Source organism: Theobroma cacao, chromosome 2 (assembly GCF_053813885.1).
Source record: "Theobroma cacao isolate CCN51 chromosome 2, ASM5381388v1, whole genome shotgun sequence".
Classification (NCBI taxonomy): Eukaryota; Viridiplantae; Streptophyta; class Magnoliopsida; order Malvales; family Malvaceae; genus Theobroma; species Theobroma cacao.
In genome coordinates, this window is record NC_142640.1 from 36,951,548 (window position 1) to 36,971,280 (window position 19,733).

At 32.5% G+C, this 19,733-nt stretch overlaps 1 protein-coding gene across 1 annotated transcript; it reads left to right on the top strand.

Annotated features, from left to right (window-relative positions):
• The first annotated feature begins 6,265 nt into the window (after positions 1-6,265).
• Positions 6,266-8,509, top strand: LOC18609253 (uncharacterized). Its single transcript, XM_018116392.2, has 4 exons — positions 6,266-6,611; positions 7,056-7,288; positions 7,403-7,466; positions 7,770-8,509. The coding sequence occupies exons 2-4, from the start codon at positions 7,101-7,103 to the stop codon at positions 8,067-8,069; spliced, it is 552 nt and encodes a 183-aa protein (XP_017971881.2). The 5' UTR covers positions 6,266-6,611; positions 7,056-7,100; the 3' UTR covers positions 8,070-8,509.
• The last annotated feature ends 11,224 nt before the right edge of the window (positions 8,510-19,733 follow it).

A 19,733-nucleotide genomic window follows, 5' to 3' on the forward strand; every position in this document is an offset into this window, starting at 1 on the left:
CTCTTTGATGTAGGATAAACATGACTCCCCGTTGGAATCATGACACAAAGTCACCATTATGGCAATAATGACTCAATACCCTTCTTTAGATATATTATAATTTGTTCACATGTAGTTGTAAGGGTAAATTTTTTTTTATTTGAACAATTTTTAATTTTTAAAAATATTTATACCTTTTTTATCATGATATATATATTAATATCAATATAACATGAAATTATTCACAACGTTATTTATTTATATCTTACTAATAACAGTAATTAAATTTTTTATGTTTTATTCATATTAATCATATAAATTATTGTTGATATATAATCATGTATGTATATATATATATTGGATTTTTTGAGATAATGTCCATAATGGTCATCCTATTTGGATTAGACTGTTTAAAATAATGTTTTACTTTTTATATTGATAAATTAGAATTATCAAGATTATTGGATATTAACAGTATCTAATAAAATATTATCAAGATTATTTTGATGAGACTTATCAATTGATCATTAAAGGGTTATAAATGGACTCGAGTGTTCCACCAAATTTTACACTAACAATTCATTAAGTATTCTAAAAATTACAAAAGCAAAAAACTTTCCACTCTTTAAAGAAAAATCACTCTTTTCCCTGAATCTTGCATTAGGGGGAAAAACCACTCTCTTCCATGAATCCTATATCGAGGAGGAAAACACCACTTTTTTCCATGAATCCCACATCAGGCGAGAAAACCACTCTCTTCCATGAATAGGAATGAGGACAAGGTCTTCATAGGGAGTCATAAATCCCACTTCAATGAAGGACACCATGGTCTTAGTGGGGAGCCATGAATCCCACATCAATGAGGGATGTCATGGTTCTAGTGAGGAGCCATGAACCTTTTGTCCCAACGAAGTCAAAGCAAACAATAGCTTATAGGTTGGTGTGAACCATGACAATAAGGTTTTTATACAATGAAAAAGAGTGATTACTACTCAATTTACTCAATTTCAATTTTTGGAAATTAATAGGCTTGTAGACATCCAAAAATCAAGACTTGGAGTCACTTTATATTAGTTTTCAAAAGGTACAAGATTGGTTTGAATTTGTACGTTTTTCTTACATAGTTATTTAAGTAAAATCATATGATTAGTATTATTGACCAAATTGTCCTTAAGAACTGATACCAGCAAAAGATCTCACCATCAATAAGGTGCCTAAGCACTTTATAATGACTTACCATGTCATGTGTTTAGTGATTTTTATTGACATGTAACTTACCATGTCATGTTTTTAGTATTTTTTCTGACAGGTAAATGTTATGGTCCACAACAACCTGGATGATCAACAATACTGACCAAATTGTCCAAAGAATTGAAACTAGCAAAAGACTGATTAATTCTCACCATCAATAAGGTGTTTAAGCATTTTATCATAACTTACCATGTCACTTGACCAATCTAGATGATCAACATTACTAAGCAAACTATCGAAAAGAACTAAAATTAGCAAAAGACAGATTCATTCTCATCATCAACAACGTGTCAAAGCATTTTATAATAACTTACCATGTCATGTGACCAACTTGGATGATCAACATTACTAAGCAAACTATCGAAAAGAACTAAAACTAGCAAAAGACTAATTAGTTCTCTCCATCAACAACGTGTCTAAGCACTCTATCATAACTTACCATGTCATGTGTTAAGTGATTTTGCTAACATGTAAAGTGTCATGGTCCACACCGCCTTGGATGATCAACATTACTGACCAAACTATCCAAAAAAACTTAAACTAGCAAAAAATTAATTAGTTTTCACCATCAACAAGGTGTCTAAGCACTTTACCACAACTTACCGTGTCATGTGTTTAGTGACTTTTGCTAACATGTAAAGTGTCACAGTCCATAGCAACCCACGAGGTATTGTTCACTTTGACCCACTAACCTCATGGTTTTGTCTCACAAAAGACACCTTATAGGTTGAAGATAGTTTGAACCTTTAAATGTCTAGTATTACTTTTGTGCCACAATTAATGTGGGATTCATGGCTCCCCTTTGGGACCATGACATCTTCCTTTGATGTGGAATTCATGGCTTTACCTGTTGAGAGCATACAATCTCTTCGATGTGGGATTCACTTAGCTCTTTACTAGGACTATGATAGAAAGTCACCATTACGACAATAGTACTCAATACCTTCTTTATATAAATTAGAGTTTGTTCACAAGCTGATGTAAGGGTAAATTTTTTTTATTTGAACAATTTTTAAATTTTAAAATATTTATACCTTATATATATATATATATATATATATATATAACATGAAATCATTCACAACGTTATTTATACCATAGTAATAACAGTAATTAAGTTTTTTTATATTTTAGTCATATTAATCATATAAATTATTGTTGATATATAATCAATTAAGCTTCTTAAGAGTTTATTTATATATGTACATACACACACACACACACATATTCGATTTTTTGCATTATTGCTTTTTTATATTGATAAATTAGAATTATCAAGATTACTGTATATTAATATCGTCTAATAAAATATTATCAAAATTATTTTGATGAGAGTTATCGATTTCTCTTTAAAGGGTTATAAATGGACTTGAGTATTCCACCAAAAGTCACACCAACAATTCATTAAATGTTCTAAAAATTACAAAAGCATAAAACTTTCCACTCTTTAGAGAAAAGCCATTCTCTTCCATGAATCTCGTATCGGAAGAGAAAAATAATTCTCTTCCATGAATCCAGCATTAGGGAAAAAAACCACTATCTTTAATGAATCTCGCATCGGGGGAGAAAAATCATTCTTTTCCATGAATCCCGCATCAGAGAAAAGGTAATGGTCTTAGTAGGAAGTCATGAATCCCACATCAATGAATGATGTCATGGTCTTAACGAAGAGCCTTGAATTCCTCATCAATAGAGCATGTCATGGTCCTAATGGGGAGCCATGAACCTTTTGTCCCACCAAAGTCAAAGCGAACAATACCTTACAAGTTGGTATGGACCACAACACTAAGGTTTTTATATAGTGAAAAGAGTGATTATTACTCAATTTACTCAATTTCGATTTTTTGAGATCAATAGGCTCATAAGACATTCAAAAATAAGACTTGGAGTAACTCTGTATTAGTGTTCCAAAAGTACAAGATTGGTTTTAATCCACACGTTTTTCTTACATAATAATTAGAGCAAAATCGGATGATTAACATTATTGACCAAACTGTCCAAAAAAGTTGAAACTAGTAAAAGATCTCACAATCGACAAGGTGTCTAAGCACTTTATCATGACTTACCATGTCATGTGTTCAGTGATTTTTGTTGACATGTAAAGTGTCATGGTGCACACCAACTTGAATGATCAACATGATTGACCAAACTATTCAAAAGAACTAAAACTAGCAAAAGACTAATTAGTTCTCACCATCAACAAGATGTCTAAGCACTCTATTATAACTTACCATGTCATGTGTTTAGTGATTTTTGCTAACATGTAAAGTGTCATGGTCCACACCAATATGGATGATCAACGTTACTGACCAAACTATCCAAAGGAACTGAAACTAGTAAAAGACTGATTAGTGCTCACCATCAACAAGGTGTCTAAGCACTCTATCATAACTTACCATGTCATATGTTCAATGATTTTTTCATACATGTAAAGTGTCATGGTCCATACCAACCTGGATATTCAACATTATTGATAAAATTGTCCAAAAGAATTGAAATCAGCTAAAGACTGATTAGTTCTCACCATTAACAAGGTGTCTAAGAATTCTATCATAACTTACCATGTCTTGTGTTTGATGATTTTTGCTAACATGTAAAGTGTCATTGTCCACACCAACTTGGATGATCAACATTACTGACCAAACTGTCCAAAAAGAATTGAAACCAGTAAAAGATTGATTAGTTATCACCATTAACAAAGTGTCTAAGCACTTTATCATAACTTACCATGTCATGTGTTCATTTACTTTTGCTGACATGTAAAGTGTCACGATCCATCTTATAAGGTATTGTCTACTTTGGCCTACTGACCTCATGACAATTTATCAAAGACTGATTTCTTTCCATTGTGTAACTATAATAGAGTTATAATGTTACAAAACCATCTCCAAAATTACCATTATAATTAGTATAACAACAGGAAAATAAAATTTCCTAACAATATAGAAAATTACAACACAAAACAATTGATCATGCAATCATCATCTACCCTAAACCCAAATATTTAGATAAGTTAATTACACGAATAAAGTTTGTTCAAAATATTTGAATGCAAAGAAAACTAATCAATATGTAAAAAATTAACTTATATAAAAATATATAAGCTAGTATTTTGGGGTTTGGTAGTGTTCTTAAATGTTATCATAGCAAAGGTTGTCTAGGTTGTTATCATGCTATTATGATATTTTAATTAGTTATCATCACCTTATGAGTTAACTTACATCCATCTTAGACATATAAATTAAGAATAGGATAGAGCAAAATTGATTCCATAAAAAGTTTTGACAATTTTTTTGGTGGGATATTAGTGTTTATTTTTTTTGTAGTGACTTATTGCTAGACCTTGGGATAGCAAGAAAGGTCCATAGCAAGATTTCTCACAATCATTGATAGAGAGAGAACCTTTTTTGCGTATTGATTGGTTACTCACTAGGATTATATGTTTTTGAGAATTATTCCAATAATGCTCAAATTTTACTCCTAATTGATAAGTGTGCTAGTAGGCATTATCTAGTTTAAACTTTATAAAACTTTTTTTGTTAGGATAATACTTAAAATAGTTTGTGAACTATGAAGGATAATTTAAATAAATTTTTGTTTTTTATTATACTTAATTAAGTTTTTATATTTTTATTTTAAACTAAATAAATTTTTACAATTAATAATGATTAATTATTAATCAAAATGTCACTTGTTTTTCCATTTCACGTAATACTAACATATTATATTGATATGACATAATAGATGACGACGTCACATGTTGATTTGATTATATGATACTTTCATCTTCTATGTTAATGCCACATGGATAAACAACAACAAATGACATTTTAATTATAATAATTATTTAACTATTAATTATAAATACAAAATTGATTAAATGCAATAAAAGAATAAGAACTTATTTGAATTTTTTATAGAATTTAAAAATAATAACAATTAGTTAAGCATTATGCCAAAAACATATAATCATTTTTATGTTATAGTTTTTTGTTTTAAATTCAAATATTCAAATTGAAAATTCAAGTTTTATTTCTTACGAAAATTTTGTTGTTATATCAACATCAAAAGTTTTACACCTTTCATAATGGATGATGATGTAGCTTGTTAATGTGGTTATGTGACACTTTTTAATTTTCACATCGATGTTATGTGAGTGTAAAATAAGAAGTGATATTTTGATTAATAATAATTAATTAACTATTAATCATAAAAATCTATTGGATCTAAAATAAAAATATAAAAATTTAATTAAATGTAATAAAAAATAAAAATTTATTTAAAATTTCTTCAATAATTTAACAAATTTTTCAAACATTATACTGAAAAGTATAATCACTTTTATGTTATATTTTTTGTTTTAAATACAAATATTCAAAATGAAAATTCAAATTTTATTTCCTATGAAATTTTTATTGTTATGCCAACAAGAAAAGTTATATAGTTTTAAGAAAAAATAATTTTTTATGAAAAAAAGAACTTAAATGGATCTAAAACTAGTTTTTAGTAAAAGAAAGATAAAAATCAAGTGACAATAATCAAATCCAAAATTTGTGGTCCAGGCATAATTCTCGGCTGCGCGTTCAGTGTTCATTCTTTGTTAATACGAGCTGTACATTACATTTGTCCCAAAAAATTATATTGAAAAAGAAAAACAAGAAAGAGAAACACATGCTCATGCCGACCACGTTCCTAGCACCTAAAATTTGGAAACAAGATCAAGTGACACGCGTCAAAATAACGTGGCAACTCCGCTCTTGATCTACAAAAACCCACGTCCCAAGCAAGTCGGTTTGGTAATTGCCAATTGGTTTGTAAATTAGTAATTGAGCCGTTGATATTTCTAAAGATTTTTAATATAGTTTAATAACTAAATTAAGACATTAAAATCGGGTGCTAACACGGATGATAATTCTCGCGGGGGGCACCGCCTTTGTGATATTATACAAAATTAGAAATAAATAAAAAAAAATTGGTCGAGGCGGACCCAAGTGTGAAGAGAGGTTGTTGCTTTGCAGGTTTTTGCCCCCATCATGCTCCTTTCCTTTCTCTTGCTTTTTCATTTTCTCTCTCTTTCTGTTCTTAGCTGTGCTGTTGCTCAATTCCCATACGACTTCTCTTCTTTTCTTCTTTTTATTTATTTATTTTTATTTTTGTGTGATTCTCTGGAGTCTTGTCTCTTCCTTCCGCCTCTTCTCTCTCTTCTATAAATTACACGGGACCTCTCCTTCATGATCCTTCTTTCTCCTCTTGCCTAACTACACAGCTCTATTTTTCATTTCTTTTTTTTTTATTTCATTTTCAGTTTTTTTATGGTGCTCTGTTCATGTTTACCACCTACTCCAACAGTTTCTCAAAGGATCTGTGCAGTTGAAGCTAAGGTATTATTAGCAGTCTCTCTTTCTTTCTCTCCACCAGTTCTTCGCTTCAGATCTTTTTTGCTTTTTGGAAGCCATGGCCTTTTCATTTCCCGAGTTTCAACTCTTCAAAGAACGCCTTTTCAAGACTTTCTTTATTTCTTCCTGGATCTAAATCATGTCTTTACCCAAGTCTAATTTTAGAAAATTCCAGCTTAATTTCTCCTTTTTTTTTTTTATAACGTTTCTGAGCTTCGGTAGATCTGTGAAGAAATTAAACACGTACTAGTTTTAATTTTTTTTCTGGCTTCAAATTGCAATTAGATCTATCTACTTTCATTATTTAATTTTTGTTTGACTAGATCTGTAGATCTAGAACCGTTTCAAAGTACTGTACAAGAACTCTACGGTTCAATTTTGGTTTCTATTTAGGACGATGTTTAATTAAGCATCTGTTTATGTTAACAGGGAAGTTAATTGTTAATATAGAACAAAAAAGTCGGAAGGAAAACTATGAAGCAGGGTGCCAGCCAACAAAACGCAATTGGAAGCAGCCGTGAGGAGATGCGGAGCTCCATTTCGGTTTCGGTTATGGTGACGGATCGGAGAGAGACTATGGTCTGTCCGAAACCACGTCGTTTGAGTCTTTTAAACGCCACCTTCAACGACCACCCTGTTAGGTCCCTCAGATGGCAACTTCGGTAATTTTCCCATCTGTCTATGCCCTTCAACGTTTACCCTCTATTATTTTTCTTTCAGTCTTTTTTAATAAAAAACGAAAACAAAGAAATGACAAATTGTGTGATGTTTTTCAGCCATCAAGCGGAGCTTTGTGATTCAAAAGCAGGGAGTGATCTTTTGGATATGATTCTTACAAAGGTATGCTTCTTTCTCCTTATTTATTTTTATTTTAAATTTTTTTACTTATTTAAAAATTCGAATTTTAATGGTTTTATTTTAAGGCGCCACATTTAATAAAATATTCTATAAATAATTCTGAACTTTGGTCCCGTAAACAGTAGTAACATCTCGATTAAAAAAAAAAAAAATCTTCTCAGCACCTATTTGTAGGACCAGTTGAAATCTAACCGTTAGTTTCTAGAAAGAGAAGGGTTTGGTTCCGAAATTTCTAGTTTATCATAATTTATTCGAGTATGATTATTTGGTTTTGGAATTTAACAGGGTGGTTGTGCAGTGGAACAAAGTTGTGCACAAGTAGCGTCGTCGCCCCCATTTTTTAGTGGGTCGCCGCCGAGCAGAGTAGCTAACCCATTAATACAGGATGCTCGATTTGGGGATGAGAAGATCATCACCCCAATGTCACCGCCTCCTTCGGGCTTGTCATCGTCGTCTCCATCGTCCTCTTCGAGGAAAGGAGGCTGTATTCGGGTGAATTTTGGCAACAAACCAGCGGTGAGAGTGGAGGGGTTTGATTGCCTGGACAGGGATCGGCGGAATTGCAGCATCCCTGCGCTGGCTTAGAACCCGTTTCAATCCACAAAAGAGTACATAGATAAAAGAGAGGAACTTTAAAAAAAAGAAGAGATCAGGTTTTAAATCACAGAGGAATTTTGAAGTTCTCGGTGACTGAGAAGAAAAAGAAGAGGAATCCTTTCTTAGTGTAAATATGCTTGAAGGGTCCTTTGTATGTAATGAAATCATGGTGTCTTCTTCTTGTAAGTAAATGAGTTTGTTGGACAGAAATAAAGAAAAGAGGCGTCGTTGAGGTGTCATGTTTAGAAACAATATGAGACGATAGTAGTCATTGATCTCGTATTGTTTTTGTGTTGTAAGTAAGTGAGGAAGGAAGAATTTTTCCTTTGGTAGTTTTGTGGTCGTTTATCGAGAGAAATCTGTACAAAATCAAGCCATTTAAGTAGACATTATTGGACAGTGTATATAAGCCCTTTGCGTTTGATTCTCTTTCTTTGTTTTGGGTTTTAATTTGCTAACGAAATTGGGATGTCGATAAAGCTACCTCCGGCCCATGTGTTGATGTTTGCTTATGAATCACGCCAATACGGTTCAAGGTATGGTGGCCTAGAGAAATATGGTTAAAGGTATGGTGGCCTAGAGAAAAGCTCATAGTCAATGGCTTCTTGTCTGTATTGTGTAAAAATGGGCACCAAGCCACTTACAAATAAAGATGAAGGAATCTGGTGTGTGGAAAAATGTCAAAGTGCATTCATTCTAAATGATGAGTGAATTTGTTGAAACCTTTTAACGGGAGATCCTCAATCGGTCCACTTATCTCTTCATCAGCCTTTTCCTTTTAGCAAACGAGCATCATAGTAGCACAGAATGCTGCTCTTCTGCCTTTCTCTTTCATAGCATGTAATTATGATGCTGCTCTCCCTTTTATCTCTTCACACATTTCTTTCACATGCGCATGCACGTCAACAATTAAAACATGTAATCTGTGCCGGACACAGACTTTTAACTAATATTATGTAACTATTTTTTATTTTCTTACAAAATATATCAGATCTATTAACAAGAATTTAGATGCAAGCAAAATACTAAACAATTATAACTATTTGTTAATGTCAATGTGTATACGTATAATAATATTAAGCAATTTATTTTATGGTTTTCACTTAAAATTGTTAGAAAACATTCTTTTATAAAAACAAAATTACTTTTTTTACCATTATTAACGTGTTATACTTCTGTATTCAATGATTTAAATATGAAATTTTAAAAAAATTTATATAGAAAGTTAAAAGGCATAATTGTTATAAAAATAAAAAAAAAAATCATCCTAGAGAAGTAGAGCCAATAGTTTAACTTAATGATCATGTATGATGGTTGACCAAATTAAAGAGTTATAATTTTAGGAAATCTTTCATTTTTGTTATTGCATGACAATAGTAAATTTAGGTTTGGGGCCTTAATTTATCTATAAAACTTTTCAAAAGTTTAGAGAAAATAGAATATATATAAAAAAAATTTCAAATATTTTGGAGCCTGTTGGCTTCATGATGATCCGACATTGCATGTAATAATACCCACTCCATATCAGTACTTTTGGAGAGGGTGATGCTATTTCATCCAACTTCTTTTGGGGTTCTTTTCAAAAACACCCATAAGGTGTTTTTGAAAATAATCCCCTCTATAATTTTAACTATTTTTAGTTAAGAGAAATTAATTTTGAACAAATTTACTTTTAATGAAACCGACTAATATGTTTAAGTTGCGCCTCAAACGGACTTATATTTTTTGAGCTTTTCTTGTTAGACCATTCATCTTTGGAGTATTCCTTACTAGAAAGAAAAATCTTTAAGCATTTTGAGTATTTAGAGTGGTTTTGGATATACGAAGAAAATCTTTGGAGCGTTTTGAACATTTTTAAGTATTCTAGAGTGGTTTTTGATATATAACAAAAAACTTTTCAGCATTTTGAGTATTTTTTGTCAAGTATGTATATTCGTTAATTATGTTGTTAAATGGAATATGGTATTTTGTTTGAAGTTGCTGATTTTGTAAAATGAAATTTAATAGTTTTGGTGGTTTTTAGGCATTGCGTGACTAGTTTTTGGACATTACGTGACTAGTTTTTAGGCATTGTGTTATTAATTTTAGGCATTGCGTGATTAATTTTTAGGTATTACGTGACTGGTTGATATGACATTGCTTGACTGGTTAATAAGGCATTGCATGACTAGTTTTAAGGCATTGCGTGACTATCAGTCATGTATTGCCTAAAAAACAGTCATGTAATGTCTAAAACCAATCATGTAATAATTAAGTCACGGAATATTTAAAAATCAGTCTCACAATACCTAAAAATCAGTGACACAATACCTAAAAACTAGTAATGTAATACCATATAACTAATTGATTTGCCTATTCGCAGTCAGGTTTAAGTTGCCAAAGTTATACAGTTTTCTAATTTACAAATATGTTTAATCAACAGTTTTCTAATTTACAAATATATCTAATCAATTTCTACCTCTCAACTTTGGGATTATATGAATAAACTAATAAACTCAAGAACTTAAAACACATACCTTCATATCATATCTACTTTTTGATATGGCGAGAAAGAGTTAGATAGCGAGATAGACAGTATTTGGTAAGAGAGAGAAATCGGTATTTAATTTTGAAATTTTTATCTAAATGGTGGGGTAGAGAAAACTGAAACTATTTTAATTTATCTAAAATTGTTTAAAGGGCATTGTTGTCGAATTATGCCAAAAATTGACTAAAAATAATTAAAATTATAATAAAAGATATTTTTAAATTAGGCTTATGAGGAGGGTTATTTTTTACAATTTCCTCTTTTTACTAGGCTATTATTAATTGTACTGTGTCAAAGTCTTTGTCATGAACTCTCACATTTATTTTACAAGTTACACGATATAATATGATTAACATGTTTGAATACGATTAACTTGTTTAGACATGATACTATTAACATATTTAAATATGATTAACTTATTTGAAAACAAATAATAAGTTATTTTATGAATTTTAAATATTAATAATTCAATACATGAGTTTAAATAAGTTAGATATGTTGAGCAATATAGATGAAACTGTTAATACGATTAATTAGATGCGTATAAACTTATGATATACGGATTAGGCATGTTAACCCTCTAACACAAATATTTTTTTTATCATAAACAAATTGACACGATTATAATACAAATACAATTATATAAAATGTAAACTTCTTAATTGTTAATTAGTTTTGTGTTAACATGTGTTCAAAATTACCGGTTTTACTTTTATGGACTCTCCATGTCTTGTAGATGGTAGAGTTACAATGTATTCAAATTTTACAGAGTTTATTTATGTATCTGCAGATCCACCATTTTCACTAGATCAAGGCAATTAGCAGTACTATTGAATTCATTCCGACCAAACTTGCACCAAAAGTATATGAGTTTCTTCAATTATAAACGTAGGTTTTAAGTCAGGAAAAAAGTCATGACAGAGTACTAGTTTTGCTCCAAGGGATTTTCCATTGCCACCAAAAAAGATGGTCAATTTGTCGTATAAAACATACGAATAAGCATATAACTTATTGACCGTTAATTATAAAATTCCATCTCTTTTTCTGTATCAAAAGCATTCTATTGTTTGAAATTAAAATGTACGTTATACCTTCTAGACTGTTCCTTGGGGATTTTGGCGCCTATTTACACATGAACCCTCTGCCCTTATCCATTTTAGTTTTTTATTCAATTTTTTCAAGGACTAGTATTTATTTGGCAGCAGTAAAGTTTTTAATTCTATATATGAATTTCAATAATTGACATGTGTACATTTAACTTATTATGTCAATTTAACAAGATGTTTATTCATATGTGTGCCAATTATCTTAATCCATTTACAAAATGTTGTGTATAAGATAATTCAGTTTTTTTTTTTTTTTAAATTTAATATGTTAAGAAAGATATATCATTTCCCAACTGTTAACTAATTAGCTAGTTAGACTAAACTATTGTTAACTAATTAGAGTTAGACTATAATGAGATTAGCCTTATATATATATATATATATAATACACCTCTCTAATACTATATATAATTTTGGAATACGAGATTTCTCTTTTGATAACATAGTATCAGATTGACAATCCCTGTTTCATGCACCCTAAACTCACCCTAAGCGTAGTCTCATGTATCAACAGCTTATGTGACACCTCAGTTGTCATCATTTTTCTGGTGTACTTTACCATGTGTTTTGTCACGTGTTTTGTACATTTTGTCATATGTGTTCTATGATATCGACCGCCACACGTGCACTTCTTTTAAGGTATTTGTTTTTGCTCATTTTACCTTCCTAATTTCGATTTTGACCTTCATTTATGTTAATTCTAATTGTAAGTTGGAGAAATAGAAAGTTTTCAAGCTTATGATCGATTTGATGAGAAACAACTACAATCTATGGGTTTATGATATAAAAAGTTCTTTGATTGGACACAAACACCGGTAATTACTTATTTAGGCTTGTCTAGAACTTTTGAGCTTCCTTGGGCTTCTTTACGCTTGCTTGGGCTCTTCTAGACCTTTTAGGTTGGGACTTGATTTTTCCTTTAAGCTTATAGCTGACTTGAGTCAAGACCAAGACTCTTGCCAAACTGCCATTGATCGCCAAGGGCTCTAATGCTTTTAGTAAACAAGAGCTCGCTAAAGAGAGAGAAAAGAATTGCTTGAAAATGAGAAAGGGTTTATGTACTGGAAGTAGGGTGGGATGGATGGTTGAGACTGATTAAGGTAAATGACTAGGGTTTAAGATTTAATACGAATATTTATCCCTTAAAAAATCATTTAATAGTTTTCATTATCATTTGGGAGGATAATTATCAGCAATAAAAATAAAAAAGTTCGGCCAAAAATAGGAAGGATTGTTGACACTCAATGCAATTGACACTCCCTTTTCAACTTCACAAGCTAAATTTCTAACAATCATAACTTTCTCATCTAATGTCGAAATTAAGAGAAAAGAATTGCTTGAAAATGAGAAGGGGTTTGCAATGGAAGTAGGGTGAAATGGATGGTTGAGGTTAGTTAGGGTAAATGACTAGGGTATAAGATTTAATATAAAAATTTATCCCTTAAAAATCATTTGATAGCTTTCATTATCATTTTGGGAGGATAAATATCAACAATAAAAATAAAAAAGTTTGGCTAAAAATAGGAAGGATTGTTTGACACTCTATAGTGCAATCAACACTCCCTTTACAATTTCACAAGTCAAATTTTGAACGATCATAGCTTTCTTGTCTCGTGTAGAAATTAAGTGATCTTTTTTTTTTCAAAATTTTAGAGAGGCTACTTAAAAAAAATTGATTTGATCAAAGTAATATTTAAGATACGTAAAAAATACTCAAAGTATGTAAAATATCAACACATGCTTTGTATTTCAATCATATATTGTTGAATATTTATAATATTTAATGAGCTTATTCTTAAATATATATTAATCATGTTTATATTGTAAATAGATTATTAAAGTTAGTTTAGTTAGCTTACCATTTTATCCCTTGTTTGTTAGCAGGTTGCTATTTTGTTATACTTGTATATAAATAGAGCAAATAGCTACTGTACAGATAACTTTTCTTGAGGAATGAAATTCATGGGATATTCCCAATTCTTCTTCCACTGTTGACATGGAATCAAAGCCTAAAAAATGGGTCTTTGTTAAAATTCCTTCTTTAACCATTCATTTCTCTTGAGATTCTTCAATTCCTTTTTATTGTTCATATTCTTATCAAATACCCACTACAATTTCTAGAAATTTCCCAAGCCTCATGATAGATCTAATGTCTTCCACCTCAGATCTTTGATTGTTAGCTTCACCCATTGAAGATCCACTGTTACCATTTTATCTCCACCACTCGGATCACCATGGCTCCGTAGATCACTCCCAAGCTGACATCGAATAACTACTCATCATGGAGCAGATCTTTTTTGCTCACACTTTCCATTCGGAACAAATATGAGTTTATCGATGGCTCAATTCTAAAGCTTAATGTCTCAAATTAGATCTTTGTGCCATGGACAAGATGCAATAGCTTCATCCTCGCTTGGCTTCTTGAATCCATCTCACCTCAATAGCCTCTAATATATTCTGCAAGAAAAAGTCATTTTGAGGTTTTGGAAACTTTGAAGGAACATTTTTCTCAACCAGATGATGCAAGGATTTGCAACCTCCAATTCAACCTCTGTAACATCTCCTAAAGTACAAGGTCTGCTAATGCATACGTCATTGACTTAAATTGCATTTGGGAAGAACTTAGGAATTTCAGACCACTTCCATATTGTATTTATGACAAATGTAATTTAGCTTGCATTAATATATATATATAGATCAATGTCAAAAGGATTCAGTATTTAGGTTTTTGAATGGACTCAATAAGTCATTCTCTGCTCTTTGATCTTAAATCGTGATGATAAAACCATTTCCTTCATTGAATAAGGCATATAATTTGGTAATTAGGGATGAGTCACAAAGGAATTTATATTTACAAACTATGTCTATCATAGAGTCCTCTTGTCATGGGCTTAAAACTTTAGCCAAGATCTGTGCGACGTTTAGACTTGTGTATAGAAAAACTAAGCAAGCCTAACCTTAAATATTTGTGAATAATGCAGAAGCAAAAATAACTAAACTTGAATAAAGAGCTTCGTGAAAAATAATTGTATTATTCCCAGATAAAACCAATACTTAAGATTCTAAGCAAATAACCTAAATTGTTTGAATGAAAAATAACTAAGCCTAAGGGTGCTATTTATAGTGTTATAGCCCTAGTTCTAATAAAACTCTACTTCTTGTCTAGTAAAACTAGAGTAGTTAATGGGAGATTTAAATAAATACTAAGTGTTCTTGTTTGATTGAACACCACTAGCCTAAAGTCCTAGTGCAAGTAAACTAAATAAAAAGGGAATTCTATACAAAATAGAATTCCTAGACCTGTGGTTAAAACATAAGAGTCCTAACCCAAATTGTGTCCTTAACCATAAACTCCGCATGCAATTTTCCTGATGCAGCTCCTTGTTGTTGTGAGACCTTGACCTTTATAGACTCGTAGATAGAAATATACGCGATATCCCTAATCAGGGGTAATTTCGTCATTTTCTTAATAAGCCCATAAAAGTAAGTTTTAAACAATATTATGGCTTAAGTAGGCCTAAAGCATAAATGAATGATGAAAATATGGGTGAAATGACAAGGAAATAAAAATTTTGATGATTTTCATGTTCTATGGGCAAAATGGTAATTTTGTCACCCGAGAACAAAATGGAAATTTTTGGAATTTTACACCACCTGACACTTGTCATGCCCATGGATGTCAGCCATTAACATTTTACATTGTGGATAATTGAAACATTTTATGTGGTGGAGAGAGATTGCTTAATGGATAAGTGTTACACATGGACCAATGGAAACATGCCATGTGTCAAGCTTGGATCATTCTAGAATTTCCTTGTAAAATCTATTTAAAACTCTTTTAGTCTCACCCATATGGCTGGCCAAGGCATGAAGTGAAGAGGAAAGGAAAGAACACAAACCCTAGGTGGGAAAATTGAAGAAAAAATGTGGGATTCTAAGGAATTAAGCAAGGTAAAGTGAAAATTCTTTATTTTTACTTGAGATTTACAATACCCATGCTTTATTTTCTTATTTCTATGGTTGAGAAACATGATTTCATAGTGAATAAGTGGTAGGCAAAATGGGTATGGAGAGAGAATGATCTTGGATTGGTTTGATTTTTAGGTATGTTAGTGTTTTTAGGTGATTAATGATATGTAGCATGAAAACAAGTGAAGAAAACCACCAAAGGTTTAGTGCCCATCAATAGCTGAATTCTCTAAGTGAATAATGAGGAAGAATGGGATGTTATTCTAGGTGATTTGATTAAGAAATAATAGTTTTTGGTGTAGGAATTAATGAATAATGGTGAGAAAATTAAGTAGGAAAAATTACGGAGTTAGTGTACCATTGTTGGCCAAAGTTTCAAGAAGAGAAATGAAGATAAATTTTGCCTAATTGTGTGTTAATTAGTTTGTGCTTGGTGAATTGAGGGATTGGAAAAGAAATGGAGCAAGTTGGAGTGAAATTGGACGCATTGGCCAATTTATCGGATGAAAAATCGACTTAGGCCAATACCGGGTCTAGATGGCTACCCGTGCATTTTTCATTTCATATCATATATATATCGAGCCTGAAATAGCTTATGATTGTTAGACATAATTTAAGTGGAATATGTGTCATGGATTATGGCTAGGTGGTGAGCCATTGGATACGGGTAAAGGACTGTACCCGCGAACTGAAAATATGAGTATTTTTGCTCCTAATACCGGTGAGTGGACTTGCATTTCAAAACTTGTTTTGGGGATATAATGTATTTGTCAAACATTTGAATGGATTATCCAGCTTTTCATAAAAACAAATGCTTTAGGAACAAGCTTTTGATAGATTGTCTTCATGTTGTGACATGTGACTATTATTGATTCATGCACTACCACATTGTGTTGATATATATATATGAATACATTGTTGTGTAATGATATTGACTCGGCTATGTGTGAGTAGGGAGTGCGCATAAGCCGATGATGACCCGGTTATGTGCGAGTAGGGAGTGCGCATAATCCGGTGATGATCCGATTATGTGCGAGTAGGGAGTGCGCATAACCTGGTGATGACCTAGCCATGTGCGAGTAGGGAGTGCGCATGAGCTGGGAATAATGATGATGATGGGATGGTGTGCATGATGATGATGGGTATATGGTTGTAAATGCAAATATGTGAGCATTTGATTTGTTGAAATTTGGGAGTTTAAATGTGTTACATGTTGCTATTGTTATTTTAGCAGGATGACTTGTTTTAAGGGAAAAGGAGACTTTTTCCTTGATGTTCAAATCCTCGCTGCAACGAGAAACTCTCGAGTTTGAGGGCCTTTACCAGACTTGGTTTTCGCTGCAGCAAGAATGAAGTTCACTGCAGTGAGAAACTTTCTGTCCATTTTGCTAACTTGTGGGTTTTTGCCATATTTCCCATTTTCTTGGTACCATAGTTGAGCATGGATCTTTGTAAAGTGATTTACTCATGTGGGGTTTGCATGAGGGGTTTAAAAGAACCAAAACAATTGCATTGTTTTGAGAAAATGAATGAATCATGATTTCGTTAAACATTCCTTATGGTATGCTTGTTCCTTTTCTTGTTCACACATTGAGTTTATGCTCACCGCTTTCAACTTCATATTTTTAGATTACGAGGCAACTGGTAACTAGGTCGAGGTACCTTTGTAGACTCGACTATTGGTAGGTGTCTCGATATTTAGTAGCTGTACATTCGTCAAGTTTCTCCGCTGGACATCGAGTCTTCTTTTGTTATGAATAGACGAACCTAATGTGAATTATTAAGATATATGTTGTAGACAGTGTATATACACTTGTTTGGTATACCAGTATGAGGGGCAATGTTCAATATTATTTCGATTCTAAGTTATGATATATAACTTAGTAGTTTATGATGGAATAATGAATATGTCAGATTAATAGGCTTGCTTGGGCTTAGTGGACTACGTCCATTGGGTCCATGCGCCGGTCATGGCCTAAAATTTGGGTCGTGACAATGTTGGTATTAGAGCTCTAGGTTTGTCTAGGTCATAGGACTTCCATTTGTTGGTCCAGTAGAGTGTCAGGTTTTTATGTGGGAACTTCAGTTGTGAAGTGTGAACCGCGGCACATTTTACGACCAAGGGACTGCATAGATTCCCTATCTTAGAAACCACCTTTTCCCTTGAGTATGATTATGAAATGTGTTTAGTAACAGGTGTTTGCTCATCTTGGTAAGAATGCAGCCTAAGACATGAGTCACCTCAAGACGGATGGGGGAGCAAGATGCTCCTACTGAGATGGCAAATAGGCCACGGGCATCCACCCTAAGGGGCCGAGGTAGACGTGGCAGGGCCACTAGGCTAGTGAAGGTGGATACTCCTGTGGGTAAGTAAGAGGAGGGACAGTCCTCAGGTGATGTAGATAGACACCCAACTGGGGGTATTACCATTGAGGATTTGACGGCAGGCTTACAGGGAGTTAATCGGGTTGTAGAGATGATGGCGACTCGTATGGAGGATATACAGAGGGTAGTAGAGGGGAGACCTACAGTGCAAGAATCCCCTAACTCCTAAGGACAAGCCGACCGCCAATATCATGAGGTTGATAGGGGTCACTTAGAGATTTCTTTTCCTGATTTTCTTAAGCTTAAGCCTCCATCATTTTCAGGGTTCGATGCGTCGAAAAAGCCCCAGATCTTTTTAGGTAAGATGGAGAAAATATGTAAGGCTTTGGGATGCTCTAGTGTTTGATCAATCGAGCTAGCACATTTTAGAGTGAGGCCTATTTTAATAGACAAGATTAAAGAAACACAAGGTAAAGATGAGTTTATAGTTAAGGCCTTAGAGGATCCTCAAGGAAGAAAAGGAAAAATGTTTACCAAAGGCATAGATGGAGTGAAGAGGTAACATGGGAGGTCGATGAGGATATATGGAAAAAGTATCCCCACCTTCTTGTTGCATAGAGGTAAGTGACCTTATAGTTGAATTTAAATTCGAGGACCGAATTTCTTTAAGTGGGAGAGAATGTGAGACCTTGACCCTTATAGACTCATAGATAGAAACATACGCGATATCCCTAATCAAGGGTAATTTCGTCATTTTCTTAATAAGCCCATAAAAGTAAGTTTTAAACAATATTATGGCTTAAGTAGGCCTAAAGCATAAATGAATGATGAAAATATGGGTGAAATGACAAGCAAATAAAAATTTTGATGATTTTCATGTTTTAGGGGCAAAATGGTAATTTTGTCACCTGAGGATAAAATAGAAATTTTTGAAATTTTACACCACCTAACACTTGTCATGCCCATGGATTTCAGCCATTAACATTTTACATTATGGATAATTGAAACATTTTATGAGGTGGAGAGAGATTGCTTAATGGATAAGTATTACACATGGACCAATGGAAACATGCCATGTGTCAAGCTTGGATCATTCTAGAATTTCCTTGTAAAATCTATTTAAAACTCTCTTAGTATCACCCATATGGCTGGCCAAAGCATAAAGTGAAGAGGAAAGGAAAGAACACAAACCCTAGGTGGGAAAATTGAAGAAAAAGTGTGGGATTCTAAGGAATTAAGCAAGGTAAAGTGAAAATTCTTTATTTTTACTTGAGATTTACAATACCCATGCTTTATTTTCTTATTTCTATGGTTGAGAACCATGATTTCATAGTGAATAAGTGGTAGACAAAATGGGTATGGAGAGAGAATGATCTTGGATTGGTTTGATTTTTAGGTATGTTAGTATTTTTAGGTGATTAATGATGTGTAGCATGAAAACAAGTGAAGAAAACTACCAAAGGTTTAGTGCCCATCAATAGCCAAATTCTCTAAGTGAATAATGAGGAAGAATGGGATGTTATTCTAGGTGATTTGATTAAGAAATAATAGTTTTTGGTGTAGGAATTAATGAATAATGGTGGGAAAATTAAGTAGGAAAAATCATGGAGTTAGTGTACCATTGTTGGCCAAAGTTCCAAGAAGAAAAATGAAGATAAATTTTGCCTAATTATGTGTTAATTAGTTTGTGCTTGGTGAATTGAGGGATTGGAAAAGAAATGGAGC